The 14,323-nt window shown below is 42.3% G+C and overlaps 1 protein-coding gene across 2 annotated transcripts; it reads right to left on the bottom strand.

Annotated features, from left to right (window-relative positions):
* Positions 1–16: 16 nt before the first annotated feature.
* On the bottom strand, positions 17–13,989 carry inpp5f (inositol polyphosphate-5-phosphatase F). Of its 2 annotated transcripts, none has more exons than XM_008301016.1 (20): positions 13,543–13,989; positions 11,751–11,831; positions 11,100–11,236; positions 10,235–10,363; positions 9,890–10,075; positions 9,721–9,777; positions 9,155–9,353; positions 8,438–8,617; positions 7,635–7,702; positions 7,083–7,207; positions 6,890–6,967; positions 6,600–6,720; positions 6,279–6,407; positions 5,259–5,376; positions 4,960–5,158; positions 4,756–4,827; positions 4,604–4,677; positions 4,296–4,424; positions 4,107–4,194; positions 17–3,942 (listed from the first exon to the last, which is right to left on the bottom strand). In XM_008301016.1, exons 1-20 carry the CDS (start codon positions 13,637–13,639, stop codon positions 2,778–2,780), a joined length of 3,432 nt encoding a protein of 1,143 aa, XP_008299238.1. In that variant the 5' UTR covers positions 13,640–13,989; the 3' UTR covers positions 17–2,777. The 2 variants fall into 2 exon arrangements, with proteins under 2 accessions (XP_008299238.1, XP_008299239.1); XM_008301017.1 differs by having other exon boundaries at positions 9,890–10,057.
* Between the last annotated feature and the right edge of the window lie 334 nt (positions 13,990–14,323).

Here is a 14,323-nt window from a genome sequence, read left to right as displayed (position 1 = left end):
ACACACCCCAAGAAGATAAGAATAAATAGGATACTTTAATATACAATACAATCTCAGTACACTGTGGAAAACAATGACAAACAGTCAGTTGGTAAGGAGGAAAGATATGACCACAGACATTCAGATGAAAGGGTGCTAATGCTAGAAAATGTGCTTAAACAGTGCAAATCAAATGCTTGAAGATCTCTAGTCACAAGATAATTTGTTATGATCTGGGGTCCTAACGGGAGACGACCGTAGATGACAAACGAAGGTGACGGCAAAAGCACTTGGTGTGAAAACTTAAGTAAAGACACATGTCACCCAGCAAATACAGGATCAAATACAACTGTCAGCTTCTGCATATCAAAAGCAAACACCAGCGCTCTGGCGTCGTGGTCTCTATCAGGAATGTTGAGGATTACTGTTCCTTGTAGCTTCATACAGCTACTTTAGTGCAGAATAAATTTCTGCTCTTCTTAAGAACTGCTCCAGTGTTTTGCATTCTGAAGGAAGTTAAAAAAAAAAACAACCAAACACCTTTTACCCTCTGCGTTAAAACTTTCCATTGCAGCTATCACCCTAAAGCTTTGGCAGCACCACGCACTATCAGCAGCACCCACAAAGCAGCCAGTCTGATTTAACACAATAATAAAGAGAAAAATATACAAGTATCCCACATCTTATCTGCTGGTGAGCAAGCTGAATGCAGAAAACAGGCAAAAAAATAACACAAAATATGAAAAACGGTGAACCTTTATCTTGAGATATTTCAGCTCAGAGAAAACCAGATTATTGTTTATTATAAACAGACACAGTAGGATAAGGTGGCTATGGGTTCAAATATCCTCTGGTGATGTATAACAAGCTCCTCTGGGAGATTTTTACGGAATGACAACAACTGTAACGGGTGACTGAGGCGAAACCGCAATTCTTGAGGTTAGTGAATAAAATGTACAATATAACAATGTTTACAGCTTCATACCATATAAATATACTTTTGGGGTCTAAGGCAAGCACTCCTAAATACCAGCAGCAGCAGGGATGCTCTGACAAACTCACACATACTGTACAGCACATACACACAAGCAACACACCGTTTACATCTCTAAAACCTGCTCATTTCCACGTACGTGCCAGTGTCCAGATGAAATATCCCAAGATAAAGCTCGATGACATACAGTAACCCTGATCATGATCTTTTATACAGTACACCAAATGTAACATGTAAAGAATGGACTTAAAAAGGTAGATTTTGCCATAAATACCTGATATACATAATCCCACTTCAATTCCCTGTTAAGGCAAATATGCTTTCAGTTTGGGGAGTGCATAAAGCGTCAGTGTTTCTAATAATCGGGTGGGTGCGATTGCATATATACCTACTATATGCTACTCTCCTGTCTTTGTCAAACATGCAGTGTCAATGTACAACGCTGTCCAAGGATTCAAGTCAAACAAACCCTCGTATAGCCCGTTAGTACAACCATAAGCAGAATAGTTATTTCAGTACATATCTCTATCAAAAAAACAACTCCAACCAGTGGCATTCTGGTTATTTCATGGGTAGCAATGACAGCACTGTTCAAAATATAATGCTCGAACCTCTTTAAACATATTAAGCTTCCACCCTACCATCGATACAAAAAGCTTAAGGGAAAGCTCTGCTCGGGGACAGATAAACAATACTCACTGTACATATCGACAACCAGGATACTCTTACAAGGTCTTGTGTAGTTATTATTTCTATAACGGTATATCTTCTAAGTTACACTTGACAACACTGATATTACATAGGATACCTACATACAGTATGTCATCTGGCTAGTTTCTGACAGCTATACAAAGGGTAATATTCAACATGGAGTTGTCTTTTGGGAACCACAAAAGATATTTGGTTGGTTTCTACAACTGTTACAAATTGAAGGTTATTACGAGTTCTATATCACAAACGCCAATAAGTGACCTGCACATACAGGATGACATACAGTACATGATAAAGTCAGAGTTGGTCTTTCAACATGCAGCTAATGCTTACCTGCCTTTTCAAAATGACTTGTTACCATTAACCTCACATGCAAGCGTTGTGGGTCATTAAATAACTTCAGATTAAGGACAGTGACTTGTTTACATACACAAAAGTACTGTGTACCACTCTGGCAGTACAAGTTTAAAACATCTTAAAAACCTAAATATCTTATTTATTGTTAGTTATTTGTCTCTCAAGCTTATCATAGTAAGAAAACTCTACCTATAGAACAATATACTTCAACAGTAGAAGTGTTTCTGGAGGGATTTAGACTTTGCATGGAACACACACTGATCACAATGACAGTTGTACCCTTAGGAGTTATTATTGATTCTTTAAATACTCAAATGTGCCATTTTTATATTCAGTCAAGGTATTGTATACTACTACTTTAAGACATTTATTTTAGAAATGTCATGGTATTTCCATTATTGGAATATTCAGGAGGGACAACTGATGATTAAATCATAAAAGGGAGGACATCAGATAATAATATTAATCAGTGTGCAAGGTTACATGTCTCACATCAGTGCTCTTAGGAATACGAGAATCCATAATCATGTGCACGTAAACATGGTCACTGTCCTGTTGGGCTTGGGGATGTATTTGTCAATTCTGTACAAGAGTCATTGTTAACGTGGGCGAGTTTTGAATCTAAGAGCACATTTCTTGGCCAGGTAGTGACGCTATGTGCAAGCTTTTGCTACTGCTACCACACAGGAAGTTTTTACATGACGTACGACTACAAAATCCTGCTACAAGGAAAGCACTAGATCTGAATGATCCTGGTCTGGCACTGTGTAAACATTGCCTTCAGCTCGCTCTCTTGGGCCTCATTGACAGTGTCTGGCTCGGGGCTCTTCTGTACCTTTGCAACAGCAAAGTTGATGCCCTGGGTGAGTCCCGCCTGGGTGAGGCTGGCCACCTGGACCATGGAACTCTTGATCTTGGCAAAGGGGGACACCACTCGGCTGCCGTTGCTGTCAGCAGGTGAAGGCCCGAGGCTGCCCTCCAGCTGTGAACCCAGACTCCTTTGAGAGCCACCTGAGGCTGCAGAGCTGGGCTTTTGGACGGTCAGGAGGTTGGAACTGGAGGTAGAGGATTGGACGTCTAGCTGAGATGGCCTGGGGAGCTGGGGCTCTTCTTGCTGATTCTGCGGCTCTGAGCTTGGCTGCTTGTCTGAGTCTGCTGGGGTCTTATTCTGCACAGGCACTACAGGGTTAAGTGAAGGTACAGGAGGTGGTGGCTTCTCTCCAAACACCTCAACAGGTTTGGTCTGTGCATCCTGGACGAACTGGTGGCAGTAGGCATCAATGGGAGTACCAAAGTCAATCAGAATGGCTTCTTCAGCCACTGAGGCGGCGCCGGGGGACTTGTCATCACTGACTTGAGAGGAGGTGTCTTGCTTTCCATCACAGCCAGTGACCCGGATAACAGAAGGGATATTTAGCTCCACGCTACCGATGGACTGGGAGCGGCTACCCAGTCGTGGGTTTGATGCTACAATGCCGCAACTGGGCAGGACATAGTCCACATTTTCTAAAGAGCCAGAGCACGGATGCTCCGGGTCTGAATTATAGGAGTCTGAGTCCGAGGACATGTCATAGTGCTCGTCACCCATGTCTTTTAGGGCTCCTGTGCCAGGGTTGTTTTCTGATGTCTCCAAGCTGCTGTCTGACTTCCACAGGTTGACATGCATAGTTGGTTTTAGGAAATTGACTTTTACATCAGGCTTAGAGAAGTTGCCAAGCTTTCCGAGGGGCTTGAAGGTGCCGATGTTTACGTTTGTTTTGGTCTGCTTCACTTTCTGATTGAGAGACGAGAATTTGTTGAGAAGGAAACTTTTCCCCTGTGCCAGGCCAGAGCTGCCCTGAACTTGGTCAGCAGGTTTGTTCTGGATGCCCATTATATCCTCATGAGGTTTACTCTGCCGCCTGGAACACAGATACAAACTTCCATGAGTCACAACTCGTCATTAGTTAAAGGTTAGCGCTCCACTGCGACGCCTGGAAATGTTTATCTCTATTACAATTAAATCATGTCAGCGAGACACAGAGATGAATGCTAATTATCTTAATAACCCCAAATTAGTGCTCACCTCTCCAGTTTCTTTTCAACCACAAGCAGGTCCAACCCCGTGGCCTGTTTAGTTATGCGGAGCATCTCGGCAATGCACTGTAATGTATCTGAAACATGACACAATGCAAGTCAAACGGTATCTGTAGCGTTTATCATTCAAGGGTTTGCTTTTCTTGCTGTTTAAAGAAATGAAAGAACTACACCTTACCTTTTCCATCATCCTCAGGATTTCGTGTTGCTGCTCTCAGTGTGTGAAAGTATCCACTTGTCTCTTCATTCCTATAGTGCAAACGCATACAGCAGAACTTTGGCTTCCCAAACAGAGTAGGCTCAGGACCTGTAAAAAAAAATGTATAACATCCTCTTTTAGTCATTTGCTTTCCTTGCATGAATCATAATCAGTGAAGATACTGCTAAAAGGTTACTGAGCAACTGCTAAGCACACTTTTGGGAAGTGTTGTGTGACTCAGTGGGGGTACAAGAACCTTTACTTCTCCTTTGAGTGCAACGTCTTACCAATTTCAATCTTTTCCAAACCCTCCAAGTTGAGACGTTGGTATTGGTTCACTTTATCGGCCTCTTCATCGTAGCTACGAGGAGGTAAATGCAAACGTAAGCGAAACCATAAAAGTAATTTCGAAAGATGACATATTTAAAGTCAGACTTACTAAGCAATGTAATAGGCCTTGTCAGACAGGAGCAGCAGCACATCCACGTCTTTGTTGGTTGCGTCAATGAGGCTGGTGGGAAATAGGAGATCAATATGATAAAAACTGCACTGAAAAACGTCTAAATAGAATCAAATGTGCTCTTCTTCTACATCCCTGGTTATTTTAAGCATCAACATTTATACACAACAACTGGCCACTGACCTCATGTCACAATTGATGAGCGCCCAACCGCCGTGAAACTTCTCATCATCCGGCAACAAAAGCTGCATGTAGGTCTGCAGAAGGAGGCTGACCTGCTCCTGGGCTCCTCTCTGGCTCTCCTTCTCTTTTTCTTCATGTTCTTTCTCCTTACTGAAGATGGAGTAAAGGTCCTCCGTCACCGGCAGGCCCATCATCAGATCTGCAGGGAGAGACAGAAGAATGTCAGACAGGTTTTTCAACCACATGGGCGGAGAGACAGCGTAGATACGCATGCACAGCTGTGATATGTTTTTCCATACCAATGACTGCTTGTCTGTAAGCATCCCTGAAACGGTTCAGATAGTAGCGGTTGGCTGAGTTCACGCCATCCTTCATCACACCGGCCAGTTTCCTCTCCCCCGTCCTGGTGAAATCTCCCTAAAACAAAATACAAAATGTGTGTATTAAATCTGCCTTTTATCTCATCTTTAAGGCCCTCTGGAATTAAAGTCTCTTTTCAAACTTGCATTCAAACAGATTTTTTTGGCCTCTTGGAGTTGTGAGCAAACAAACAATGACTTATTTACACATTCACAATAATGGCGCATTGTTATTCTTTTGGAGTTGTGTTTCTGTTCACCAGGCAGTAACTCCAATATTAACTTTTTTTTTTTGTAACTATTTTGGGTATGTACCAAATCCAGAGGAAAATATCTGGCTCTTTAGATACATGTAAGCCTAATGCCAATACTCTCCCCCACCCCTTCTGGCCCTATGACTTGGTCCTTTACTTCCTTTTTGCAAGTTTCCGTTTAGGGTTGGGTGTCTTGTTTCTTTTGATCAAGGAGTCGTAGCGCTCATCTAGCCCTATTAATGGCCCTCCGTGTTCAGTTTGGAGGGCTAGATGACCACTACCACTCGATCCCCGAAAGAAATGGGACACTCTACCCTGTGCAGTAGCCAGCAAAATGGCAGGATAGGGCCAAGGAGGGACATTGGGAGTAGGCCTGAGGTAATGGGCCAGATATTTAAACAGTGAGGGCGCACTCACTATAAAAGGTCTATAAAACATGGGGGAGTTACATGTTCAATTGATAATTCTCTGTAGATTCAGCCTAGCCGAAATAAACCCCTTTCCCATTGTCATAGAGAAATATAAAGTATAGCTGCTTAAATTCCAAAAAGCTCAGTTGAGATTTCTGTCATTCTGATGCATTCAAGCTACTGAAATACAAGTCAATTTGTTGGATCAAAAACTAGTAAACTATTCACTAAATACTGTTTAACTGAGCAAACACTGGTGTAATCGTCAATGTGTGCTTAAAGACAATAATGTTAACCTTGAGTGCTGCCGTTCCTGCATACTGCCTGCTGATGGTGTCGCCATTGTTGGCCCACATGACCTGATAAATCCTGTAGCACTTGACAGGCAGAGGCTGCTCTGGAGGCATCACACCCAGTTTCTTTAGCTGCAGGGAGAACAGTGGATCCAGTGAATCACGCTTCAATAGTTGTAAAGACTTTGAAATGCCAGCTTTAGAAAGCAGTCATATAAAAACCGCACAATATATTTAGGAGACACGACCTGCAAGACATGGCAGACAAATGTGAAAAATGTATGTGAATTTATTTGCCTGGATCTAGAAAAGGAAAAATCTCACCTGCTGTTCCATTACCACACGAGCAATAGCAGCTTGGACCACATTGGTCCTGTCAAGACAGTCCATACAGTTTACTCTGAAGATTCCATCCTGCTTGCAGATGACTCCTGCTTGGTCCACCCTGACAGAGGAAGATATGTTCATTCATAGAGATGAGCTTGATTCTAAACCCAATAATAATCAAGAACACATTACAGGCTTCATTGTTCTCTCCTCAACCCCATCATGTCATAGTGTTCATGTTACCAGAATTTCTCCAAGCAATCACAAAATACCAATTTGTAACTTACCAGGCCCATTTCATGTCAGTGATGATATCAGAAATCGCATCTGTCAGTATTTGCACATTCTCAAACTTCATACCACGGCTGAGAAACAGGATATAAGAAGCACAAAGGGGAAGTAAACGTATTGTGGTATGAAATAGACTGCTACAAATACATTCATGAGAAGTTACACTGCTGAGGAAAGTGTTTCTCTTACCAGTGCTCGTGGAAGTCAAATGAAACGTATGTGAGGTTTGAGTTGTTGTAAAGCAGGACTTGCTTTAGATATGCGTCCCCAATTATTTTTTCCCGTCCACTTTGATCCACCAAGTTAATGATCATCTGGAGAGGACAGTAAAGAGTGCTGTCATTTGGCCTATTAGAGGAGGACTAGCAAAAGTAGAACATCATCGCATGGACAAAGCTTCAGTTTATATTCTTTAAAAGGCCAATAGACTAGCTTTGCTCAGTGACATGGCTGCTACATCTCAGCAACAGCTCAGCAACACTTCTGAAAAACTACCGAAAGATTACCACAACTATACTTATCAGCATGCTGTCAGGGTAATTTTTCGTAACCACAGGAAGCTATTTTTAGGTCAAACACCGGAACTCCGGTAAGAACATTGAAACTATATGCAGCCACAGGTGGGAGAATAACCAAAGTGGTGATTTTAAAATAAGAATCTCAACACAAGACTGATACATGCATGTACTCACTAAATAACCTAAGCACATACATACATGCACTGTGGCAAAGCAAACCCACCTGCTTCTTGTAGAGTTTAAGCTGTTCTTCAAAGTGAGAAGCAAAGTAAGACATAGTCTCCTTTTCTCCTGAAACATCAGAGTAATATGTGTACAAATAATATTCATGTCAATGATTCTGGCAAAAGACATCAAGAGATCTAAAGAGAGGTTTTACATCTTTGAAAGTTTTATGTCCAAGGCAGGAGGCTAAGAAACATGTAAAGTTCAAATAATTCTGCATATGCAATCTATAATTTCTCTAAATCAGAAAAAGGACAAGTGGCGCATGTACCACTAACAAAACAGCTATATTTTGTTAATAAGCAAGGCAGTGTCTACACAGAAAGCAACTCAGCTACATTGTTGAGTCGCCTGTCTGATCTGAAGCAATAGGTCTCTATGTTACTCTATACTACAGCTGTCTACACTGCTAACGTAACAGCTTGCACCCAAAGCATTTTAAAGGCTTGTAGTGTATTTTTTTCCCACTTTACTTGCATAACTATAGTCATTTTGCCTCAGGCTCTAAGCACTACCAAAATTAAGGCGACCTGTGCTCAACACTGTGCCAGAGCGCCCTTGTGTAGTCACAGACTGAGCACTCTCTGCTGCTGCTCTGAAAAATGTGCTGCTCACGCTATGCTTTCCATGTAGACATGATGTTAGACATAACACCCCAGACATACGTTTAAAACCAAAGAGGCCGTGTCAATTTAAAAGGTGCAGCTACAAAAATAAGTGGATCTGCAAGGCCCACTACACTTAAACAAATTTGAGAAACTGTGTGTAGGTCCATGTGAAAGATAATGTAGTTCTACTGACCTTTCTCCAAGCGTGGCCGGGGATTATAGCGGTACCCTGCCTGGCTCCAGAAGACAGGCACAGAGCCACGAGTCTGCACAAAGGATAGAGTGTGGCTGTGCACGTGGATCAACTGCTCTGTCTCCACATAGTTAGCCACATGGCCATCTGTATCCACACCCCTGCGTTTGTACCGCATCCCTTTGGGGAAGGAGAATGCATCAGCACTACTCAGATTATTTATATCACACATCATGCTTCACTTGAAGACAATACATCAATTAGCTGTAAGGTTGTAACGGATCACAAAACTCACATTATATCACATCACTGCTCTTGAGTTATGTAACAGATTATTATTCGGACCAGGCAAAAAAAAAATGGGAAGACCAATACGGCCATGACTGTCACTGTCAACTGCTTTCAACATGGCGTTTTGGTGAATGCAATTGCCTTGTATTTTGACACAGCAACTGTACATTGAGATTTGGGGATCAGAATCACTTTCCTTAAAAATGCAAGATAGGATATTGGCTTGGGAGAGGAAAGTGTTCTCCAAGTGCATGCTGGTCGCTCAAAACAGTAACAACAGCAGAAAAACTATATTTAAACTATGGTGGTTAAACTTTGCAATTAGTTCATGGTTCACACACATGCAATTTGTGAAAGAACTAATACTATACTTGGTCTGGATCCTGCATTCCCCTAAGCAAAGCTAACAGTAACTTGTAGCTCTACCTGCACGGTGGCGGCTGCGTCTAGAGATCAGCGCCACAGTAAAGCGAGGATGGATGTCATCGACACAGGTGACCTCCTTTGGCGGGGTCTCGGGGCTGCTCCGCTCCTCATCAGAGGTCTCATTGTAGTTCACCACCAGCTCCTCCACCTGTACAAAGCCCTGGATGATTGGGATGACCCAGAAGTCAACCTCCGGAACCTGGAGCATTCAAAAGGTATGAAAACAGCAGGAAAAGCAGATTAAAGCGCCGTTTGTCCGGTTGGTAAAAAGGACTTTGCATCTACAAAGTATCCAAAGAAGATAATCTTTAACTGAGAGCAGTTAACCTTTCTTTTCAGTGAGTATTTTCATACTCCGCTGATAAAGCCCTGTTATTATCAGCACATACAACTGCCACACTTGCACAGCACAGCCAACGAGGCCCTTGGAGCACACATTGATAAAGAATAAAGCACAATGACTGTATCGACAATTCTCAAAAAACACATCTAGGAATAGTGTATATACTCCGTTCAGAAACAACAATAAGCAGAACATCTGTGTATTTCTGCCTGGAAAAAAATACCTGAAGGTCAATAAGATCCTGGATCATGTGTTTGTTCCAGAAGAAACGGTCATCCACCTTTCATAGAGAACAAAAACACAATCAGTCAGAATAAGGAGTTTTTGCAATATACATACAATAAAAAAATAAAAAAAAAACTCCCATTCCATAGTAATATTTATCTCCAAACCTGTTTCCATAGGGGTAAGCCAGACTTATCAGAGTCTCCTTGACGCTGCACACTGTTTGTCAGGTCATAAGTCATGCTATAGTAGAAGGAGTCGGAGTCCATGAATATCTTGTACAGCTCATCCAGCAGTCGCCTCTCCAGACGCTCCTTCTCTTTGTTTTCTTTGACCTGGAAGGCAGGGGAATACTGGATTGGGCAGGTGGGTAGAAAACAGCCGTAAGTTGACAGAGCAAGGAAGGAAAAACCCTAGGAGGACTTCTAAGCCTTTAGAAGTAGAAAAGATGGAAAAGTAGCGTGTCAGTTTGACAATAACAGAAGACGTTTCTGCGTACAACAAAACAATACCTTTTTCTTGATGGGCACAGCCACATTAGATTTGATCTGACTAAAAGTCTTCATCAAGAACTTGGAATCATCTGGAGACTGGGCCAGTTTCTCTGGTTTATCGATTCCAAAATGATGCTTCTTGCAAAGCTGAAAAAGAGAATCCTTTGTCAAACTTCTGCACCTCTATAAATCTTAACATGACAGTTATACTTAACATGTACAAAAATGTCTGTTTGAAGAAGATAGTATAAGAAAATCTGGTACCACCTTTCTCCAGACAAGAATGTTTTATTACCGACTACAAACAATCACAGAAAAAAAGACACTAAAATAGACCACATAGTTCTAGTTTTCCTAAATGAATGCAATAAACAATCTAACACTTACACTGATCTATAGGATTTCTAGGCACGAACAGGGACAAGAGATAATTCTGCAGTACGGGGAAAATGTACAACAGGACGAGGTCTAAAAGCGCATCCACTAACGATCATCCTCCTCCGGTATTACTCACTTGAAAATATTCTGTCTCACCATCCGTGAAGCTCCCCTGAAAGACTGACATCTTAGCAATATTCAACTTTCTCTGTTATCTACTGCAGTGACTTTACGTCTGCATGTGATTTTCATTCTAATTGTGTGGGTGAAAATAAAAAAGACCTTTTAAACACATTAGAAAATATCTACAACTCATTTTCCATCACTGTGAGCCCATCTTCAGAGATGAATCATACACTGACTCACACAGAGTATTCTTGGGTACATTAAATAACAAATTAGGATTATCATAAGTACTATTATATTGATTGTCAAGGGGACTGAATGCAATGATCAAAACAAAAGTTGAATCCTCGTGTCTCATTTACAGTATCAGTATGCATACCTCCAGCTCGAGCTCCTGAGGCTCTTCGTCAGACAAGGGAATGACAGCTATCTTGGTGATCTTGTAGACTTTGTGGTTGCCGGGTAAATGGCCCACCAGTGCTTTCTGGCGGATGAGTACAAGGCCAAGTGGAAGATCTGCCAAGAGGAGAAGGAAGAAGGGGGAGTTGCATCATGGGTGCAGAATTCCTCACATTCTGAAAGGTGCGAAGGAAGCAGCTGCAAAGCAGTCATTAACTGCAGATTTTATTAATAAGGTAGCACATGACACCTGGCAAATAATCATTTACATCACGCTCATCTGTGACACATACATTTGTTCACGCACTTTCTTATGACGGGTATATTCTCAAATGCACCCTGAGGCCCACAGCAGCACACCGTCAGCAAAATCAGACTTACTGTCAACTAAATCATCATCATCTGCTCACTCATCTTCATAACTACACTCATTTCAAAGTACATTTACACATTTTTTTTACACCTTTCCGTGTGAATAAGAAATATACTAAGCACTGGATGATTTATTAACTCTAGCGTCCAGTGGCAGAAAATACTGGCAATAATGTGTCTGCTTTGTGCAAAAGCGAAAGCAAAAACAACAACAACAGAAAACAGCTGAGAGTGAAATGTTCAAAGGTTCTCCACTTACCAGTGTGAAGCTGTATCTTTCCGATGACGCCTTCCACCAAACCCAAACACACTGGGTTCCAAGCTAACAACAGGTCTGTTGCTGAAATGAAAATATGAAGATGAAACATCAGAACAGTGTTGTAAGATATGCAAAATAAGCGGCCGGTTATCTCTTGAAGGGCTTCAGCATGTGCACTTTTTTCTGTCAGAAACTGCCAAACAGTCACAGCAGCTTAACCTATGAGTTCACAGAAAATACCTCAAAAAAGTCATGGCTGGGTGATTTCCTGTTACATGCAGAAACTTGTTTCTTTAATACTCAGTAAAACACTCTCAGGTCTTAGTGATGTTAAAACTTAAGTCTAGAAATTTGCAGCACAAGCAGCAACAACCCATCAATGGAAAAATCAATCTGTGTTAATGTTGCGTGTCTGTCATGCTTCAAGTATGTTTTATATGAAAAGTACAGCCATTAAACTGAGACAGTCTAGTTTGAATTTATGAAAGAGAGTATAATTTAGCTTAAGAAAAAAGTAGATGGTCTGCATTTATTTCTCATCTTCAAACACATTTGAAGTCAATTATGGCAACGGGCTAACTTGGTGAGTCAACGGAAAACAGAAATTCATTGCCATTTGTGACGGATTAAACATTATAGTGGGGAAAATTGGAAAAATGTGAAGGGTGTGGCCAAGGGTGGCGAACACCAACTGTAAGCAGCCTCAGACAATGACTCTTCCTGTTCCACAAGCCGGAGAATTTCATGTGCAGAGGAACCGGCTGTGAGGGCCCCACAGGGAGGGTCTCGCAGAAACAAACACAGAAAACAAAACTTTCACTACAGCTTCACTCGGAACGTGTGTCGTATCGTGGAAATTATTCACTGTGTGCTTGAGTGTGGAGTGGAAACACAGTGAGGAGTGGAAACCCTTTTTCCAATTAAATAATGAAAGAGTGGTGCAACTAAAAACCTGTTCAGGATGGCTGCACAGCCACACAACTCACACCGGCACAAGGGGCCAACATGCACGGCCTTCTGGAGACTCTAATCAAACTTCTCCTTCAGTTCTTTCACGGTAACTGGAAACACATAATTCCCCACAGGCCATGGTATTCATCTGATATGACAGCATGACCAACTATTTGTCACAGCGAGGAGCAAAAGCAGCAGTACTCACTTCTGCAACGTGACCAACATGTAATGCCAGGGGCTGCTCCACATACTTGAGGAACACATCACACACTGGTTTGAACTTGCATTTAGTGTGCCTTATATTGCACTGCATTAGAATGGTGATATAATTCAGTAATACTCTGTTAATGTCTGTGAAGGTGTCATGAATAAAACACATGTAATACAAGAGGAGTTATGTTTTACACTCTCACACATCAGGCCTGCTTTGTCTTAAGGAGCACTGACAAGTAAAATCCAGCCTTCAGTTTAAGTACAATACGGAGCAAGGTAAGAAGTTAGGAGTGTGTTTGGGGTGTTGGCACCGTCGGAATGAAAGCTACGGCGATGATTTCAATGTTTGGGAATGGCGTATCCCCAAATCTCTAACAGTCCATTATGTTTAACGCGGGTGGATAATTTAGATTAAATGATATCACGGAGATGAACGAGTGACAGTTACGACTAAGAGAGATTAGACCGAGCTGCTGAGGTGTTCAATGACAAAAAAAAAAATCAGTATTTGTCATCTCACAAGAGGCCACACAGTTCTTCTTATGTTCTACTAATGGGTAAATGTTCAGTGTCAGTCGGCGGTAAATGGCCGGCTCCAGCACAGAAAGCTGTCATCAGTACGTACCAGGTCTGACCGTCATGGTCCCGTCCTTTCGGCTGCACCACAGCGCACGGTCCCCGCTCTGGAGAATGTAGTCGTCTTTGGCTTGAAACAGCTCCATTTTGTACCTTCACGTTACAAAACAATAAGTAACTAGTACAGGTAACTGGGTCTTCCACGTCCTGGAGGTTAACAGTAGCTAGCCAGACTGGCGACTGGCTTAGCCACGGTTAGCTCGGTCCCCGCGGGCTGAGAGCTACGGCAGCTAGCTGCCTAGCGAGCTAGCGGCGGCGGCAGCAGCTGGATGCGAGTCGGATTTGTTTATTCCACTTTTACGCATATTGATACTCCGGTTCCTTGTCTACGGGCGAAGCATCTCTTCCTACAGTCATACGAGACAGAGTCAAGGCGAATACACATCAGTGCGTGAGAAAGCGTCCCAGACATGAGCAGCCGTGCGCCGCTCGAGACGTAGCCGACAGTTTCCTGCTCCAAACAATAACACGTGACGCGCCGTCATCACCGGTGAGCAGGTACCGAAACGCACACTGGATCAGAGCCGGGCGAATATCTTCATACTGTCTGTGTGCTGAACATGAAGCATCAGAGAGAAGAACGAGACTGTGCACTGGGGCAGGTTTCCTCGAGGTCTAACACTGAAAACACGAACTGGAGAATGTACCGGATCCATCTGCCTCATAAGTATTTCAAATAAGGCGAGAGAAAATGTTACATAAAATACATCCTGCTAATTGTCATATTTTAAATAAACAGACAGTCTGTTTTTCCTAATTGTGTCAATTCA

The sequence above is a fragment of the Stegastes partitus genome, unplaced genomic scaffold (genome assembly GCF_000690725.1).
Source record: "Stegastes partitus isolate 25-593 unplaced genomic scaffold, Stegastes_partitus-1.0.2 Scaffold1622, whole genome shotgun sequence".
Taxonomy (NCBI): Eukaryota; Metazoa; Chordata; class Actinopteri; family Pomacentridae; genus Stegastes; species Stegastes partitus.
The sequence above is the reverse complement of the archived record's forward strand: the minus strand, read 5'-3'. Positions and strand labels throughout refer to the sequence as shown.